Source organism: Sorex fumeus, unplaced genomic scaffold, assembly GCF_029834395.1.
Source record: "Sorex fumeus unplaced genomic scaffold, SorFum_2.1 ptg000029l, whole genome shotgun sequence".
Lineage (NCBI taxonomy): Eukaryota > Metazoa > Chordata > Mammalia > Eulipotyphla > Soricidae > Sorex > Sorex fumeus.
This window is the reverse complement of record NW_026606086.1, coordinates 1029133-1049224: the sequence shown is the minus strand read 5'-3', so window position 1 is coordinate 1049224 and position 20092 is coordinate 1029133. Positions and strand designations below refer to the sequence as shown.

The 20092-nt window shown below is 53.6% G+C and overlaps 1 protein-coding gene across 1 annotated transcript in view; it reads left to right on the top strand.

Moving 5' to 3' along the window:
- Positions 1 to 20092, top strand: part of LOC130024569 (CAP-Gly domain-containing linker protein 1-like) — a 60144-nt gene that overhangs the window by 29599 nt on the left and 10453 nt on the right. Inside the window, 8 exon segments of the mRNA XM_056115284.1 lie at positions 4102 to 4162; positions 4165 to 4217; positions 4715 to 4892; positions 10434 to 10501; positions 11118 to 11255; positions 11918 to 12055; positions 13242 to 13254; positions 13257 to 13397. Of these exon segments, the coding sequence (XP_055971259.1) occupies positions 4102 to 4162; positions 4165 to 4217; positions 4715 to 4892; positions 10434 to 10501; positions 11118 to 11255; positions 11918 to 12055; positions 13242 to 13254; positions 13257 to 13397 (790 nt within the window).

Below are 20092 nucleotides of genomic sequence, written 5' to 3'. Positions count from 1 at the left end.
ATCTCGGGAGTTCAAGATGCCGCTCTGTCTAACGTTCATTGATTTAAAGAAGGCCTTTGATTCTGTTGAGACGGAAGCGGTCATGGAAGCCCTAGCCAATCAGGGCGTACAAACTCAATACATCAGGATCCTTCGTGAGCTCTATTGCGGATTCACTACCAAAATCTCACCATTCTACAAAGAAGTAATCATCCATATCAAGAGAGGGGTTCGGCAGGGTGATACCATTTCACCAAAACTCTTCAGTGCCACCCTCGAGAACATCATGCGACGATGGAATGGGAAAACATGGGAGTGAAGATAGATGGTCGGCAACTACACCACCTCCGCTTTGCTGATGACATCGTTCTAATAACACCAAACATCAGCCAAGCGGCACAAATGCTGAACGAATTTGACCGTGAATGTGGAAAGGTCGGACTACAGCTGAATCTTACGAAGACAATGTTTATGAGAAACAGCCTTGTTCCTGGCGCTCCATTCGCTCTCAACGGAACCACCATCTCCGAATGCAACGGTTATATATACCTAGGTCGAGAAATCAACATGATGAATGACCTGGCACCTGAGTTGCGCAGGAGGAAGAGAGCGGCTTGGAATGCCTTCAAGAGCATTGAAGAAATAACTAAAAGGACAAAGAACCTCCAGCTACGAACACATCTCTTTGATTCCACTATTCTTCCTGCATTAACATATGCCTCAGAGACCTGGACCCTACGAAAACAGGATGAGAACGCTATTCGGGTCTCTCAAAGAGGAATCGAAAGAACTATGCTTGGAATATCACGATTCACTCAAATGAGAGATAGAATCCGGAGTTCTGATCTTCATCAACGCTCAAGAATCAGGGACGCTGTCTCATTTGCCAAGACATCAAAAATCAGATGGGCTGGACACGTAATGAGGTTTACAGACAATCGCTGGACTAGAGCCATTACTGATTGGATTCCACGAGACATCAAAAGATCACGTGGACGCCCACCTATAAGATGGTCAGACTTCTTCGTCAAGACCCTAAATGATCGGTTTAAGGCTCTGCATGTTGCTAGAACGAACAGATACCATTGGGCTACGCTAGCACGCAACCGGGATGAATGGAGACATTACTGGCACCCGCTCGAATAAATCGATGAATAACGGGGATAAAGTGATTAAGTGATAAGTGATTTATTTGTTTGCTTTGCTTTGGTTTTTGCTTGGGGCCTCACCTGATGATGCTCAGGGGTTACTCTTGGGGGTCCTCAGGGGTCCATATTTGACTCTTTGATGCCAGGGAAGCACCTTCCCACTATACTATCTATCTGGCTCCCAGAGATTTTCTTTTTTAAATATTGTCTTTTTCTGAAAGGTTGTGTTTTGTTTGCAAATATGATTTTATATGTTTTGTTTACTATCTTTATGACAGGGAGCACTTCTGAAAAATTTCTCTTTCAAAGTGTCAGGTTGGCTCTTAGGGGTGCCCGGGCCAGAACTCTGGCTCTTTCTTCTGTGGGGTGAGGTTTCTCCATGCTGAGTCCCTTAAGATAATCTGTAGACCCAAAAGCATTGATTTATTTGAGTTTTCACCCAGATGTTTTTCCTATGGCACATTCTTCACTGGAAATAGGGAAAATTGGGCATGGCTGGAGTTCTGGCAGGCCGAGTGGGGACCCCCCCCAAGTGTGTAACCACCACCTAGAGTGTGCGACCCTCAGCCTCAGCAAGAAAGGGAGGGAAAGGGAAAATAAATACCGGAATGAAGGGGAAGATGCAAGGGGGAAACACATCAACTTGATAATGTCTTCTAAAAACGGCGTACTGGACCAGAGAGATAGTAATGTGGGTAGGGCACTTGCCTTGTCCCTTGCAGACCCGGGTTTGTTACCTGGCACCCCATACGGTTCCCCAAGCCCCGCCAGGTGTGACCCCCAGTGCCAAGCCAGGGAGTCAGCCGGAACCCGTGCACGGCCCCAAAGCTCCCAGTGCCTGTCTGCGCCCTCTGCGCCCTCTATCATTGGAAGCTTGTGCAGGTGTGTTTGAGACGCGACCACGTTTCCCTGCATTCCTTGGGCGTGTGAGTTGATTTGTGGTACTGCTGCTGCTGGTCTCAAGACACGACCTTTCGAGAACGCAGGTGCATCACCAGATTTCTGGGCACCATTTCCCCTCGGCATGTTGGTCTCAGCAGCACCTTAAGAGAAAGAACCTGGGGCTCGCTTTGGTTCTGGGCTGCTGTCACCCAGCTCCCTGTGGGTTTGCTCACGTCTCTGGGCTTCATCCTGTGGAATCCAGAACTTTCATGGGCTCCCCTCCCCAATGGTCTCTCCCCACCCCAGTCATGAAGCAGGGAGGGGCTTGCATGGCCTTGTTTGGTGACAGGACACAGGCCTGCATGCCCCTGTGTGGTGACAGGACAGGGGCCTGCCCGGCCCTGTGTGGTGACAGGACTAGGGGTTGCCTTCCATCCGAGCCATTGCAGGTCTGGGAGCGGCCCCTCTGCTCCTTTTCCCAGTCAGCAGTGCGGAAGCGTTGAGGAAGCGTCTTGGTCACCCCAGCTGAGGATAGGAGCTGTCTCGTTCACACCCAGGGTTGCTCCTGGCCCTGCGTGGGCGGGGCAAGGCCATCCCAACAGACAGACCCAAGACTGGTCCTTGCCACGGGCCCCACATCCGCCCGTGGATGCTGCATTCACGCCTTCTCGTCCGTCCTGAGCCATGACGGCCCCCGAGCCCGCATCACCTGGGGAGCCCCGAGTTCAGGACAGGAGGGACCCACACACAACCAGTTATGACCCTAGTGGCTGTTAAAGAGGAATTGCAAGGGCTGGAGCTATATACATTCGGAGGGCATTTGCCTTGCACGCAGCTGACCCAGGATCAATCCCCGGCATCCCAAATGGTCCCCGAAGCACCACCAGAATAATTCCTGAGTGCAGAGCCAGGGGTATCCCCTGAGCCTCACCGGGTGGGAGTTGTTAGAGGTGTCTCTGTAGCAATACGCCGTTTTTCAAAATGAATGTTTTGTTTGGGTGCTCGGGGCTGGGCAGGACCAGGCAGGAGCCGGCTTAGCTGTCCGCAGGCAGACACAGTTCCCGCTCTGAACAGTCACCTGTACCCCTGAGCAGTTTGAAAGAGGCCCCCTAGTGCTTTCCTTCCACTGAATCTTCCTCTCTGCTCTGCTCCAATGCGGAGTTTCTGGTCCTTTTCTGAGGACTCTTTGGACATCCCGACCAGGATGTTTTGGAATGAAGTGTGAGGCTGCACCCCAGACTTGGCAGAGACATCCTACATGATCTTTGGGGATGTTATGCTCAATCTGGGCCAGGCTCTCTTGGAGGTCTCCCTCTCTACCCCGCCCTCAGTCTGCACCCCTTGTCCTCACGCCTCTGCGGTGCACGCCTGTTGGCTGCTGCCTTAGACAGGGTCAAAGATTCCACGATGAGGGGCTGGAGCAATAGCACAGCAGGTAGGGCGTTTGCCTTGCATGCGGCCGACACGGGTTCGATTCCCAGCATCCCATATGGTCCCCCGAGCACCACTAGGAGTACTTCCTGAGTGCATGAGCCAGGAGTAACCCCAGTGCATTGCCGGGTGTGACCCAAAAAGAAAAAAGATAAAAAGTGAGTCCCGCGATGGGCACCAGCAGTGCCGCCCCATCAGGTGAAGTGCAGGTGAAACGCATTGCGTGATTTCCCTCCTCTGCTCTCCGCACTTGCTGGATGAAGGGATTGAGGCACAGGAGAGATCTTGAGTCCCCGCTGGGGACCATGTGTGCTCTGTCAGCCCTGCTGAACCACCCGGCTGGGGGGTGCGTGCCTGCGTGCTTTTGCTCTTTCTGGGCCAAAGAAGTTTCTTTCTGTCTGTGTGTTAAATGGACCTTGTGGCCCTTCTCCGAGACCGTGTCTGCCCTCCTGCTGTCCCCTGTGACACTCGCTGCTGTATGTGGGAGAGGCTGCCTGCCCTTCAACAAGCCCAGAGTGTTCTGCTGTGTGGTCACCCGGGCAGGCGGAGGCCAGCCTTTCCTCGCCCGCCCAGCAATGCTTGCCCCCAGTAGAGATGCTGCCTTGAGGCCTCGGTGCTGACTCACAGAGCCTGTGCCCACGTGCCTGGCCCTCTCCCACAGGAGTGCTGCCTGGACAGCGACCAGACGGGCCTGTACCACGCGACCAAGGGCCTGATGAAGCTGCTGACCTGTACGGGACCATCCCCTAGATCTTCGGCAAGGGCGAGTGCGCCAGGGTGAGCCGGGGCGGGGAGAGAGGCCTCTCTCCTGCGGGTGGGGTTTGGGGCTCCACCTCGCAGTGCTCTTGGCTCTGTGCTCGGGCCACCAAAATGAGTCTGTCTGCATGCAAGGCGTGACCCCTGGCCCCTCTGCTGTCTCCCAGCCCTCTTTCCTTTTCTCTTTTCTGTTCTTTATCTTTTCTTTTCCATCCCTACTCTCCCTCCCTCTCTCGCCCTCTCCCTCCTCCCGCCCTCTCCATACCCTGCAGTGCTCGGGGCTCACTCCTGGCAGGGTTTGAGGGATCGTACGTGGTGCCAGGAATTGAACCTGTGTCAGCCACCTGCAAGGCAAGCATCCTACCCACCATACTGTCTCGGGCCTATCTTGTTTTATTTTATTGTTCCATTTTTTCCGCTTTATTTTTAAATTTTGGATTGCCGGGGTCTTTTTAGCTTCATTTTAAAATCCGCCCATTGCTAAAAAGGCTCTCCCTGACTCTGTATTTTGTTCCCAGCAAGTGGCCAATATGATGATGAGAATGAGGAGAGAGTTTACAGAAAGTCAGAATTCAATATTTCCTGTTTTTGATAACCTCTTGTTGCTTGATTGAAATGTGGATTCATTAACGCCCCTTGCGACTCAGCTGACATACGAAGGACTCGTCGATGAAATTTATGGCTACAGAACAGTAAGTGAAGCGACATCATTTACTAATAGGTTAGCTGAGTAAAATCAATCTCAAAAGTGTCTGTTTTTAAAGGTGTGGCATTTGTGTATAAGTCAGAATACTTGAAAATGTCAGGCACTGACTTTCAGCCCAAGGTTAAAGCGAGCTCGAGCCAGGACACCATCGGGGAAACTGAGGCGAAGGCCTTGTGCAGAGGGCCATGCGGTGTGCAGCCCCGCTGCTCAGGCCGCCCAGGGAGGCGTGAGGAATAGAGCGTTTCTGAGGGGTGCCTGGGTCTGAGGTCAGGGGGCTTTGGCCCCGGGTGTTATATTCTGTAGCATTTCAGATCTGAGTGGGGGCTAGGAAAGCTCACGGGGCTAGTGCCAGACGCACAGTCAGCGCTCGGTTCCATCCGCGCTCCTGCCTCGTCCAGTGAGCACTGAGCCGGGAGTATCTCCTGCTGGGATACAGTCTGAGAAGTTTCCCACAGTCTGATTGTGTCTTTTCTTCAGAACAGGGAGCCCTAGGCCGCAAGAGGGGTAACTCCGGCGACTTCAGGAGTGGCCCTGGCCGGGGGCTGGGGAAACAGCCCTGGGGATAGAGCCCCGGTCTGGAAGGACGGGGATGCAGCTAACTGCATGGGGTCTCTCTGGGGACACAGAGCCCTGCAGCTGCTAAGTGCTGGCCGAGTCCAGACAGTGCTGTCTGTCCAGTGTGCCAAGCTGGTTATCGCAGAGTGGATTGTGATGGCGTGTGTGTGTGTGTGTGTGTGTGTGTGTGTGTGTTCGTGTGTGTTAGTCTGTATGTCACTGCAGTGGTGAATGCGTGGCTCAGTGACAGCGGCCACGGAAGCAGAACAGGACCACACATGGAGGCATTTCCACACAACAAAGCGTTTTCCTGCTCTTTCATGATTATGGGGGTGTTTCCGGTTTGTTTTTTACCAGTTGTTCCAAAGGATAACTTCTTAAGTTGCTTCCTTTTGTGGGGACAGTCGTAAGCAGTGCCCAAGGGACTGTGGGGCTGATCTCGGTGATTTTCTGCTCTGTGGGGCCAGTCCGTGGCCCTGGGGCCACCGGGCTTGTGCCTGGCAGCGGCTGGGGGTGATGCCACACACACAGTCCCTCCCCAGACTCAGGCTCCGAGCTTTCACTGGCACGGGAGCACCCCGTGCGAGGGGTCCCCACCTCCTGGTGCTTCTGCAAGTCCCTCGAGGGATCTGGCAGAGGTGCTGGGGTGGCTGGTGCGGAGGTGTGAGAGATGGGACTTGTGGGGTGCCTCCGGGGGGAAGGCGTTTTGGGAGCTCACAGTCTCTTCACATCACACACTTACTTCTGATGAAACATTTAATTAAGGGAGAGGGCTGGAGTGATAGTACAGCGGGTAGGGCATTTTCCTTGCACGCGGCTCAGCCCGGGTTCGATTCCCAGCATCCCATAGTGTCCCCTGAGCACCACCAGGAGTAATTCCTGAGTGCAGAGCCACTAGTGACTCCTGTGCATTGCTGGGTGTGACCCCCCAAAAAAAGAAAAAATTAAGAGAAATCTGAAAAACAAGGAGAAATTGGGCTTCCCCATAACCCCCCAGCGCTGCGCCCGTGGCTGGACCGAGGGCGATGGCAGGCCCGTGCAGGAGCTGCGTGCAGGCTGCCTGGGCCAGCGGCTGCCCCTCTGCTTTGAGCTGGAATGCGAGGTCTGGCCGACCTCGTGTATCTCAGCATGTGCTCAGGCCCCGGATCCCGCGGCCACCGTGGCGTGCTGTCTCCAGACGCTGGTGCCCGGGCTGTTCCGAGGGGCTTAGGATTTGGAAAGCATCCGAGAAGTATTTTTCTTCCGTCGGTCACTTTCTCTCCCCACATTCTCCGATGCAGGAGTTCTTGTTGTTGCTTTATGATTCTCAGCACCCACCCCACAGTGCTCAGGGCCCACACGGGGCAGTGCTCAGAGGAACAGACAGCTGGACTTGAGCGTGCGCTGCCCCCGATGACCCGTCTCTCTGGACCCACAGCAGTGGAGCTGATTGTGTGTAGACACGTCGGGATTTGTGTTGAAAGTAGAGGAGATGATTTTTTGAAAGGAACCAAAATTTTTTGAAAGGAACTGGAGCTAGAGGCAGTGTAGCAGTTAGGGTGAGTTTGGTCCCCAGGACCGCATATGGTTCCCCCAGTCACTGCCAAGAATTAGCCCAGAGCACAGAGCCAGGAATAAGCCTTGAGCACTGACAGGTTTGGCCCCAAAATCAGAGAAAGGAAACAGAAAGGAAAGAAGCCGTCGGAGCTGTCTCCGGCCTCAAGCAAACTTCCATGCTGAAATGATTCCTGGGATCTTGTTTTTGTTTTTGTTTTTCTTTTGACTTTTCTTTTTCTTTTTCGTAGAGTATCTTGCCTGCATGGCAAAGTCTGGCAAGCTACCCGTGACGTGTTCTATATGGCAAACACAGTAACAAGACTCAAAATGGAGACGTTACTGGGCCCGCTTGAGCAAAATAGATGAACAATGGGAGGACAGTGACAGGGGTCACACTTGGCAATGCACAGGTGTTACTCCTGGTGCTGCACTCAGGAGTTACTCCTGGCGGTGCTCAGGGGGCCATATGGGATGCTGGGACTCGAACCTGGGTCTGGCCCGTGCAAGGCAATCACCTTCCCTGCTGTGCTATCACTCCAGCCCCATCCTGGGCTCCTCTTGGCTTGTTGAAATGGCGGTATAGACGGCATGCACTTGCACACGCCAGCAGGACAGACCTGCAGTTAGGCCGCCCTGGGGCATGTTTCCTCAGGTGGCCCCATCCTGAGTTCAGTTCGGGCTGGCAGTGGCAGGAGGCGTCCCGCGGGCCAGGGCAGGGAAGCCGTGCGTGAAAAGCGTGAGCGTCCTACGCTCGTGCGCATCTAGTGACTCAAAGCCCAGTGCTCTCCCCTGACAGGAAGTCTCTGGAGTCTCACTTGGGTGTCCCCTCCCGTGCAGGTCATGTAAAGCTGCCACCCGAGAAATTCGCCCTGAAGAGGCAGGGTGACGGGCAGCACCTGCCCACGGAGTCCAAGAAGGTGCCGCTGAACTCAGCCGAGGAGCTCTACGCTGAGATCCAAGACCGCAACTTCAACGCCGTGGGCGCCGTGCTCAGCAAGAAGGCCAAGGTGATCTTGGCCGCCTTTGAGGTGACTGGGGCCTGGTGCCAGGCGGCAGGCGGGCTGTGGGCGCCCGGGGAAAGGTGGTGCCAGGCCCTCTCCTGGTGTCAGGTCCTTTGCCAGTCATCATCTGCACTCCCTGTCCCTCCCACCTTCCTCCCAGCTGCTGGCGGTGGCGGCATCTCCACTAGCTCCTGCATCTAGGGAATCCTTGTTCAGCCGGAGCAGGCTGGGAAGGCGTGTGATAATGAGAGCACAGTCCCCGGCCCCCAGCTTCGTTAGCACCTCGCGCCCTCCTGCTGCTCATTTATTTTGGGTTCAGCTCACTTTTGAAACCTGAATCAGTAAAATGATAGAAGCTGAATTTTTTAACTCTGGGGGAAGTTTTTAAAAATCACTTTTTCCCTTGAAGGGTGATTTCCTGATTTCATCGTTTTTAGGAGTTATCTCCACTATATCAGTATTTGTATTTCTTTTGGTTTTTTTTTGTTTGTTTTTTGAGGGGAGGCACACCCAGAGGTGCTCAGGGCTAACTCCTGGCTCTGCGCTCAGGGATCACTTCTGGTGGGCTGAGGCAACCACATGGGATGCTGGGGATCGAACCCAGGCTGGCCGCATGCAAGGCAAGCACCTCGCCACTGTTCTGTCACTCTGACCCCATGGTTGTTGTATTTCTGAAGTTGCTTTTGTCTCACTTGGGTTTTGTTCCTCAATTTTTTATTTCCTCACCGTGACTTATAAAGCTATGGATAAGAAGTGTCAGGCATTCACTGTTCCAGGTCCGAGCTCGCCATGGTGTCCAGTTCCCTCCCTTCCCGCTGCCAGTGCTCACGGCTGGCTCCTGGCAGGCCTCGGGGTTCTGTGGGGAGGCCGGGCACTGAGCAAGCGCCTCCCACACTGTATAGCTTGGACCCAGGAAACGTTTTACACTTGATTTGCTATTGTTGAGGTCTCAGGCTATACGAGCGTTAGCTTTTGTGGCTTCAAGGCACAGTTTGCTGAGCTCCACATCCCTGGCAGGGACCATGCAGTGTCAGGTGTGGTCTGCGTGGGCCCTGGGCTCCCTCCCGTCCACATGGTCTCCCAGTGCTGCAGGATGTGGCTGTCGCAGTACCTGGACCCACCAACCTGCCTTTTCTATTTTCCTGTGGCTGTGGGATCTGGTTATAGCCTAATTCGTTTTGTGTCCATTTCTCACACTAAAAATTAAGTTGGGGGAGCCGGAGTGATAGCACAGCAGGTAAGGCGCTTACCTTGCATGCAGCTGACCTGGACTCACTCCCCAGCCTTCCATGTGGTCCCGGTGCATGCCAGGAGTGATCCCTGAGTGCCAGGCCAGGAGGAAAGCCAGGGCACTGCCTTGCACGTGATTCAAACATGCCCTGGGCAACCCAAAGACCCAAATTCTTAAAAATGCACTCTTGGCAACCAGGGCTGGAGCTGGGGCACATTGTGTGTGTGTGGGGGGCGTGGGAGGGTGGGTGGCCTGGGTGCATTCCCAGCACTGCTTTGGCTGTGTCTGGGGCATGCCCCGTGTGTGTGTGTGTGTGTGTGTGTGCGTGTATGTGTGTGTGTGTGTGCGTGTATGTGTGTGTGTGCGTGTGCGCACACGCACACACACAGGTGTGCGAGGCCCTGAGTGCTGTACCCAGTACTGTCGTGACCTTCTCCCCTCCCTCAGGAAAGGCACAATGTCAAGACGGTGGGCAAGATCAAGCAGATTGTCTCCCAGCTACCCCACATGCAGGTGACACGGGGCTCCCTGGCCAACCACACCTCCATCGCCGAGCTCATCAGGGACGTAACGAGTGAGTGCCCTGTCCCGGGCTCAGGCTCAGGGTGTGTCACTGGCTCCCTGCTACTTCTGGGGGGGCCCCCGGCTACTTTTTCACTTGTGCATTGTTCCCTGTGCCAGCCGCTGTGTCCTCACAGAAATGTTCCGAGTGTGACTGTTGGGTTCTGCGGGGTCAGGTGGTGCAGCAGGACTCTCCCAGGCTCTGGGTGGCGCCAGCACTGCTTCGCCAGACCTGGCAATACTTGCTGAGGTTGGTTTCAGTCTGATGTGGCGAGGAGCTGGAGTTGGAGCGGTACTGCAGTGCCTGGCACACAGCCGGCCCAGGTTGGATCCCGGAGTCCCATATGGTCTCCGAAGCCTGCCAGGAGTGATCCCTGAGCACCACCGGGAGTGGCCCCCAAAGTAACCAAAGTAAAATGCCCTTGGGAAATTGCTTTAATTAGTGTGAAGGGGAAGCTGCTAGGGCCCAGGCCCTGGGGCTCTGTGTCTAGGCACACCTCGGGGCACAGGCTGTCAGCCTCTCTGTTCTGGACTGTGCCTTCCTGGTGATGAATTAAACTTGGTGCTTGCTTGCTACTTTGCATGCCTCTGGGAGAAATGAGCATTTCTCCCACTTCTGAGTTGCTCGTGTGTTAATTATGTTTCAGCGTCTGAAGACTTCTTTGATAAGTTAACCGTGGAGCAGGAGTTTATGTCTGGAATAGACACTGATCAGGTACGTGAACACTAAAACTGTTTTAGCCGATAGTTAACGAGATTGGCAAACAGAACTCGAGGTAGGAAAGGAATCGCTTTGATTCCTGTGTCTGGCCTAAATAAATACCTGTCAGAGCAGTGCAAAATGTGCGGAAAGAGATTCTGCCAAGGGATAGGTTTCTGTTGACCGGGCGTGGTGTGTGTGTGTGTGTGTGTGTGTGTGTGTGTGTGTGCGCGCGCGCATGTGTTCCATTGCTGTTTGCTGTCCTCAGAGAAACAAGACCCAGCCCTGAAGCCCAAGACTATTGAAGCCCATCAGGGATTATTTAAGAGCATGGGTTATATGATCCCTTTTCCTGTCTGCCTGTCAATAAATCCCGCATTCTCACTTGCAGCAAGCAAGCGCCCAAATTCCCCACAGTCCCTGCTACTTTACTGATGCTGCTCAGGTGTCGCTGACAAGTGGGACAGTTGCACCCGCCCGTAGCCCCTGGAGCTTAGGTTGTCCAGGGAGTGTGGGCAGGAGCGTGAGCCAATCTCCAGCCTCTCCTTGATTGGGCCTCTCAGGGGCCGGGGAACGCCCAGGACTGCAGGCCCAGACCCGGCTCTCACACATGAATCTGCCACGACTCTAGGTCAACAGTTACATGGAGGACTGCATCGCCCAGAAGCATCCACACATCAAGGTGCTCAGGCTCATTTGCCTGCAGTCGGTGTGCAACAGTGGGGTCAAGCAGAAGGTTCTGGATTATTACAAAAGAGAAATTCTCCAGGTCAGTGTTTCTAAGTGACTCATTTGCCAAGGAAGAAATTTATTAAAAAGGCAGTTGGCCTTGCATGTGCCCACCGGGCTCGATCCCCGGCACCCATATGGGTTCCCTGAGCCCCACCAGCACTGATCCCTGAGCACAGGAAGTGGGGGGGGGGCGGGCAAAAGCAAACAAAACAAAGGAGACATCTGGACAATAGCACGTCAGGAGGTGTGGTTGGCCTCCTTTTCTTACTCAGTTATTTCAGTACACTGTCATCTATCTTCCTTACGTTGGGCCCATGCATTCTGACTTTAAAGTGAAAATGTGGGGTCCAAAGAGCTAGAAAGGGGCTGGAGCAATAGCACAGCGGGTAGGGCGTTTGCCTTGCACGCAGCCGACCCTGGTTCGATTCCCAGCATCCCATACGTTTTCCTGAGCACCGCCAGGAGTGATTCCTGAGTGCAAAGCCAGGCGTATCCCCTGAGGATCGCCGGGTGTGACCTGAAAAGCAAAACAAACAAACAAAAAAAAACCAAACAAACCAAGAGCTAGAAAGGGGTAAGGCACTTGTCTTGCATGCTGCCGGCTATGACTCAAAATCAATAGTATCAAAATGAGAATGAAAATGTTCGCTCCCTCTTCGGAAGTGGGAGATCTAGCAGGCTCCCCATCTTCTCTGGCAGACATACGGCTACGAGCACATCCTGACGTTACAGAACCTGGAGAAGGCCGGGCTGCTGCGGCCCCAGCAGTGGGGCAGGAACAGCTACCCCACCATCCGGAAGACCCTGCGCCTCTGGATGGACGATGTGAATGAGCAGGTGAGCCGAGTCTTCATGCACACGCATGCACATGCACGCCATCTAATAGGCGAGCTGAGCCTTCACGCACATGCATGCGGACCAACATACACACACAGACCCATACATAGACATACACACACACAGTTCCCCAGTGGTGTGGCATCCTGCTGGTGGGAAGGTGCTGCCCTTGCAGAAGCCAGGACTGAGAGGGGCTTTTTGGGGGATGCTCTTTGAAAATGGGGGCTGGGGGGTGGGAAACAGGGGCCCTTGTCCACTTAGGCCTCAGGGCGGGGGAGGCTGGTCTGGACTCAAGGAAGCCTCTGGTCAGGGAAAAGGCCAGCCTCAAGTAAGAGGATTGGGGACCAACACAACTGACTCATTGTGGGCAGTTGGGGCTGCTGGACTCAGAGTCACTGTGAGAGAGGGGGGGTTTCAGACTGGTGGTGACTGTGATGCTGGGGGCTGTCACTCTCACCCTTGGGAGATTTGGGCTTGGCTGTGCCCTGGAGCCTCGCCCCCTGGAAGAATGCCTGAGAGTAGCTTGGCTGGGCTTAGAGCTCTCCACATTCCCTCCCCCCAGTGGGCCAAGATTCTATAGGAGAAGTTTCTCACCAAATCGATGAACAGTTTTTCTTCTGTGGGGGTCGGATGGAATCTTTCCCCGGCAGACAGTTGAATGTTCAGACCCAGCGGTGCTGGGGTTTGGCCACGCACCTGCCCTCTGCACGTGCTGCCGGGCACTGGCACCTTCCAGCACACAGGGGCACCAAGCAGCTTTCTGAGATTGGTTTGAGACAGGACTCAGGGCCAGGAGAGGTGAGGGCAGAGCCATGCGTCAGCTCTGCACCACCAGGTCTGATCCATAAAGCTGTAAGGGCGGGGGTGGGGGAGAGAGAGAGAGAGAGAGAAGGAGAGAAGAGAGAGATTGGGAAATTGGGTAGAGGGTGGAGATGGCAGGGCTGAGCGGGGTAGGCTGGAGCACACTGTGTTCCTCCACAAAGTCAAATCCAGGATGGCAGCGTGGAGGACGTTTGCCTTTAATGCAGCCAACCCAGGTTGTGATCCCTGAGTGCAGCACCAGGAGGGAGCCCTGAGCACCGCAGGGTATGGCCTCCGCCGAAACAAACAAACAAAAAGAGATCCCATGGCCCATTGGCAGAGAGGAGTTGGTTGACTCCAGGTGTCGCTCTCGAATCCTCCGCAGAACCCCACGGACATCTCGGCTATGCCTCCCTCAGCATGCGGCTGGCCCAGCTGCTCTCCTGGCCTGGTTGGCGCAGAATCGAGGAATTTCTGCACATCCTCCCGGGTCCCCACTTCGAGGAGTGGCAGCCGCTGCCCAGCTGCCTGCAGAAGAAACGTAGGTTTGTGAGTGATTTTGTTTTCGTGACCCGCCTTTCCCCTTGATTGAGTCTTGGCAAGACCTGAAGACTCTTTTCTTACATTCTCATTTTTAGAAATAAAATTGCTTACATTTTTCATTCAAACTCTTGAGGTTCTGCAGTGTGACCTCAGGGCTGGGTGCAGGGTGTGCGGGAAATTCTGTTTCTCCCACACGCCCGTCCCAGCCTGTTTCCTACTGGTTATTTTCAGCACATATTTATTTGTTTGCTTTGCTTTGGTTTTTGCTTGGGGCTTCACCTGGTGATGCTCAGGGATTACTCTTGGTGGTCCCCAGGGGTCCATATTTGACTTTTTGATGCCTGGGAAGCACCTTCGCACTATACTATCTGTCGGGTCCCCGGGACATTTTCTTTTTTAAATGTTGTCTTTTTCTGAAAGGTGGATTTTTGTTTAAAAATATGATTTTATATGTTTTGTTTACTATCTTTATGACAGGGAGCACTTCTGAAAAATTTCTCATTTGAAGTGTCAGCTTGGCTCTTAGGGGTGCCCGGGCCAGAACTCTGGCTCTTTCTTCTGTGGGGTGAGGTTTCTCCATGTTTAGTCCCTTAAGAGTATCTGTAGACCCAAAAGCATTGATTTATGTGAGTTTTCAACCAGATGTTTTTCCTATGGCATATTCTTCACTGGAAATAGGGAAAATTGGGCATGGCTGGAGTTCTGGCAGGCCGAGTGAGACCCCCCACTCCCCAAGTGGGTAACCACCATCTAGAGTGTGCGACCCTCAGCCTCAGCGAGAAAGGGAGGGAAAGGGAAAATAAATACTGGAATGAAGGGGAAGATGCAAGGGGGAAACACATCGGCTTGATAATGTCTTCTAAAAACAGTGTACCAGGGCCAGAGAGATAGTAAGATGGGTAGGGCACTTGCCTTGCCCCTGGCAGACCCGGGTTCGTTCCCAAGCACCCCATACGGTCCCCCAAGCCCCGCCAAGTGTCACCCCCAGTGCCAAGCCAGGGAGTCAGCCTGAACCCGTGCACTTCCCCAACGCTTCCGGTGCCTGTCTGCGCCCTCTGCGCCCTCTGCCATTGGAAGCTTGTGCAGGTGTGTTTGAGATGTGACCGCGTTTCCCTGCTTTCTTGGGTGTGTGCGTTGATTTGTGGTACTGCTGCTGCTGGTCTCAAGACACGACCTTTCTAGAACGCAGGTGCATCACCAGATTTCCGGGCACCCTTTCCCCTCAGCATGTTGGTCTCAGCAGCACCTTAAGAGAAAGAACCCGGGCCTCGCTGTGCCATCGGCCCCTGTGGTTAATGTAAACAATTTTTTTTTAATACGGAATTATGGCTGGAGCGATATTACAGTGGCAGGGCGTTTGCGTTGCACGCAGCCAACATGGCCGACCCGAGTTCGATTCCTCCACCCCTCTCGAAGAGCCCGGCAAGCTACCAAGCGTATCTCGCCCGCCCGGCAGAGCCTGGCAAGCTCCCCGTGACGTATTCGATATGCCAAACTCAGTAACAACAAAGTCTCCAATGGAGACGTTACTGGGTCCGCTCGAGCAAATGGACGAACAACGGGAGGGCCTTTACTTTTTTCACTTTACTTACGGATTTCTGGGTGGTGTGGAGATAGCTTAGAGGGCTAGAGGCCCAGCATCACCTGGGGAGCCCCGGGTTCAGGACAGGAGGGACCCACACACCACCAGTTATGACCCTTGGGGCTTTTAAAGAGGAATTGCAAGGGCTGGAGCTATATACATTCGGAGGGCATTTGCCTTGTACGCAGCTGACCCAGGTTCAATCCCCGGCATCCCATATGGTCCCCGAAGCACCACCAGAATAATTCCTGAGTGCAGAGCCAGGGGTATCCCCTGAGCCTCACCGGGTGGGAGTTGTTAGAGGTGTCTCTGTAGTAATACGCCGTTTTTCAAAATGAATGTTTTGTTTGGGTGCTCGGGGCTGGGCAGGGCTGGGCAGGAGCCGGCTTAGCTGTCCGCAGGCAGACACAGTTCCCGCTCTGAACAGTCACCTGGGCCCTTGAGCAGTTCGAAAGATGCCCCCTAATGCTTTCCTTCCCCTAAATCATCCTCTCTACTCTGCTCCAATGCAGAGTTTCTGGTCCTTTTCTGAGGACTCTTTGGACATCCTGACCAGGGTGGCTTAGACTCCAGTGTGAGGCTGCACCCCAGACCTGGCGGACCCATCCTACGGAATCTTTGGGGATGTTATGCTCACTCTGGGCCACTCTTTGGGAGGTCTCCCTCTGCACCCCGCCCCCAGTCTGCACATCTCCACGGTGTTATATTTTTATTGTTAATTTTTTCACCCGGTGATGTACAGGGGTTACTCCTGGCTCTGCACTCAGGATTTACTCCTGGCGGTGCTCAGGGGACCATGTGGGGTGCTGGGATTCGAACCCACGTTGGCTGCATGCAAGGCAAATGCCCTCACTGCTGTACTATCATTCCAGCCCCAATACTAGAAGCTTCGGCCTGGGATTCTTGTTCCTTCGGGTCTTTTGCATGGAAGGGCGGGTGTGAGTCAGAACTGAGCGACTGTGGGCGTTGGGGGGATTCTATAGCATGTGGGGTGCCCGTGAGTCTTCCGAGGCATGTGAGGTCGCCCCTGGCAGGTTCTGCAGGGCAGCTGGGGCTAGGACCTGGGTTAGGCCAGAGACCTGCCTCACCTCCGGTCACCTTCTCTCAGTCCTGTTTGCCGGCTTGCTCTTCTCTTCGAGCTCTTGCTAACTCTGATTTTTCCCCCTTACATGTGACAATTTCCTCGATCTGGATATTTTGAAGTTGAATGCCAGCGTGAGGTGGGTGACTGGGCTGGCTGATGACATTGAGTAGGTGCCGTTTGCATATGTCCTGTGCCTTCAGGCTATATATAGTCTTGAACTGTGTCTGCAGCTCCTGACATTTTGTTTGGAACGAAAGACTGATATTTATGTAACTTCCTCATAGAACGGTGTGTGGTGCTGCCCATCACGCCACAGCTCCCAGGGCTGGTGTTTCCCTGTCCAGAAAATGCTGGACAGACGTGAGCCAAAGCTCTAGCTGGGAGGAAGCATTTGTACCGCGGGATGAAATAGAACTGCCTTTGAGTCAAGCTGACATTTTCAAGAGATACAAAACAGACTTTTTTTCCCCCCATTTTTAGTACCAGAGCAGACAATCCCCTAAGGTTATTTGCTTCCCTGAAAGATATTTAGCTTGCCCTTTCAAAGTTCATGTAGAGCAGATCTTGGCGTTCAATCAGAGTTGGGTGGTAACCGAGGTCAGAGTGTTTGCTTATTTGTGGCCTTCTTTGTCTCTTAAGAGGAACCATAGTTAGAGGTCACCAGAGAAAACAAAACACAAGCAGCTGCTTCCTCCCAGCTTGGTTCCTCTGTTCTCAACCCCCGGCCATTTGTGTATGCATCTTCCCCAGAACAGGTGGGGAACAGAGGAAGAGGGAAGGTCTGAGAAGCCCCTGCATGGTGCTCCCCGAGCAGTGCTCCCCATCTTTGTGGCTTCTGTTGAGGTTCTGAAATGAGTCATCAGGTGCTAGTGACAAATGTGTCATGTACGGCGTGACACAAAGATGGAGTTTGTGCCATCAGTCCCTAGGGTGGGAGGAGGGAGCATCGGGTTTTGGGGGTCAGTGGCAGGAGGATGTGACCCATAGCGTGTTGGCTTTTTCTCGGGTGGGGGAAAATGGATCGTTTGGGGAGATGTGTGCTTGGGGTACAGATTTGCCGCGTTTTTATGGATCTCTCTCTCTCTCTCTCTCTCTCTCTCTCTCTCTCTCTCTCTCTCTTATGTAGGAGTACTGCTACTTATCCAGCCACTGATTAGCTGATTGAATTGGGCATGAACTCTGCCTTACCTTTTTTTCCATAATTTTCTTTCTTTCTTTCTTTCTTTCTTTCTTTCTTTCTTTTTCCTTTCTTTCTTTCTTTCTTTCTTTCTTTTTCCTTTCTTTCTTTCTTTCTTTCTTTCTTTCTTTCTTTCTATCTTCTTCTTATATTTATTTATTGAATTACTGTGGGAAAAGTTAAAAAGCTTTCAGATTTAAGTCTCGGTCATACAATGGTCAAACACCGTCTTCTTCACCCTTCACCAGTACTCATTTTTCACCACCAAGAACCCCAATATACCCCACCTCCCACCCACCCAATGCCTATGAGGCAAATGATTTCTAACTAACTCTTCTCTACATTGATTACATTCATTATTTCGACAAAAGATGCACCATGATTGCTTAGAATTTACCCCCCAACAATCAGAATGGCTGAAATGGCATTGTGAAATACATTGTTTTCTATATAAGGATCAGAGTTCCGGGGCTGGAGAGATAGCCCAACAGGTATGGCGTTTGCCTTTCACGTGGCCAACCCGGGTTTGAGTCCCAGCATCCATATGTTCCTCTGAGCAATGCCAGGAGTAACTCCTGAGTTCAGAGCCAGGAGTAACCCCTGAGTGCAGAGTCAGGAATAACCCTTGTGCATCGTCAGGTGTGACCCAAAAAGCAAAAAAAAAAAAAAAAAAAAAGTTTGGAGTTCCTCCCCTCCAAGTTTTGTTGAGCAAGCAGAAGGAAAGCAAAGAGCTTGGGCCCAGTGGTTGATGCAGATTGCTGGGCCGGGCCATTGATCAAGGGAGATTTGGGGATCTCTGGGACCCATCCTCGACTCAGTGCTCTCCGGGGCCCCTAGCTTGGTCGTGTCCTACGAGTTGGGAGCGAGCCTGGCCTTTGGGCTCGCGTTGTGTTTGGACGGGCAGGTGGGATGTTCAGGGTCCAGCTGCTGACACCTGATCCCGCCCTGGCCAGGTGGGAGGACGGAGATTGGCGGCTGGCCCCTGAGATGCCCAAGATAACCAGTCAAGGAGATAACCAGAGTCAATCCCAGTCGAGTTGGGTGATAGGCTGAGATGACGCACCGAGCCGCTGAGGCAGATCCTGTCTGGAGACACTCGGGCACCTTGATCGCAGGCAGGCCTGACCTGGCGGGGGCGGGGGCGAGTGGGCACCAACCTCGGCTTTTCCGTGGCTCAGAACTTCCGTGCCCTTCGGCTTGCTCTGCTGTTGTTTTGTTTTTGGGTCACACCTGGACGTGCTCCGGGGTCACTCCTGGCTCTGCACTCAGGACTTACTCCTGGAGGTGCTCGGGGGTCCCTATGGGATGCCGGGATTGAACCCGGGTCAGTTGTGTGCAAGGCAAATGCCCTCCCCGCTGTACTAGACCTCTGGCCCCAAGGCCCAAAACTTAAAGAAAAATCCTTGCTGAGGTTTCCCCGTCCCTGGCACCCTGTCAGCCTCGTGGGTCTGCACACGGCTTGTGCGACTGCATCGAGTGGCCAGTGACAAGGGCGCCTGCGTGTCCTCCTGCTCCCCAGGGCTGCTATCTGCCCAGTGCTCCCGGCCCTGCAGCCCTCAACTCCTGCCCTGTGTTCACTCCTCCTTTCTGTGGTGTCCCCCTCCTCTCTCAGTGGCCCTCCCCCTGGGGTCACCCCCCTTCCTGCGTGGTGCTGGGACAGCAGAGCTGCCGGGTTTGTGCCGGCTTTGTGCCAGGTGCACGGTTGACCCCGGGGGCTTGGATTCAGGACCTCCTGCTTGTGAGGCAGTGCTCAAAACCCCCTCTCGTACATTCCTCCCCTCCAAGCTGAAGGAACGGACTTGACCCACGTTCAGGCTCACACTTCTGCTTCCTGCCGAATCACTGCCGGCCACTAGCAGGCCAGGACCCGGGTGCCACGCCTGTGTGAAACAGGGACGTTGCAGGGCTTGAGACTGCTAGCGTCTTTGTCATGGACACACGTGGTCCCATCACAGGATTTAGGGTCAGGGTCCAAACACAGGAACATGGGGGTGGAGGGGTGGGGGCTTGTTCAGGCCGGGGACTCTACTAGGCTCACACAGCATTGAGTGCTCAAGTCTCAGGGAGACAGTGAGGCTCAAACACATTTTCTTTTGTGCTGTTTTTTCTCTTTTTTTTTTGGCTTTTTGGGTCACACTCAGTGATGCTCAGTGTTGCCTACTGACCAAGTAAAAGAATGCTTGATTTTTCATTCCCCCTTTGTCCTGCTCAAAGCTGGGCAACTTCCCAGTACAGGAGGTTTCAGTTTGGGGAAAATGCACCCTCGTAAATGATTTGTAACTGATGTATGAGGAACAGTACAATCTTTGCAGATATGTCAAAGCTATATCAAAGCAGGTCGTTCTGACCAATAGCATTATGCCGAAAGGGTCACCAGGTGGCTGACCAACAGTGCATGGCTCTGCTCATTGTCCCATCCACTTTCCCACGTCCCATCCCCTTTCCTTCTTTTGGGTGGGCTGTGGAAACATACTTAAGTCTGTACTTATGCTCTGAATAAACGCACGCATTCATGCCATCTCCTGAGTGACGAAACCTGTGTGACTCGAGTGCTGATTTCACCCTGACGGCCATCCCCTGGCTCTGCCCCGCAGTGCCGGACGTGGCACTCAGGAATTACTCCTGGCAGTGCTCAGGACTGGTGATCGAATCTTGGTCAGCCGTGAGCAAGGCAAACCCCTCCCCACTGTGCTCTCACTCCAGCCCCTCCTTTTGCATCTTTTTGTGTTTTTTCAGAATTTATTGATTTCCAAGTAGCGTTTGCTGGCCCTGACGTTCTCTGCAGAGTCCCTTGTTGCACACTGTGTTTCGTGGGCACCTTGACATGAAGACTTGGCGCTTGCCAAGGGC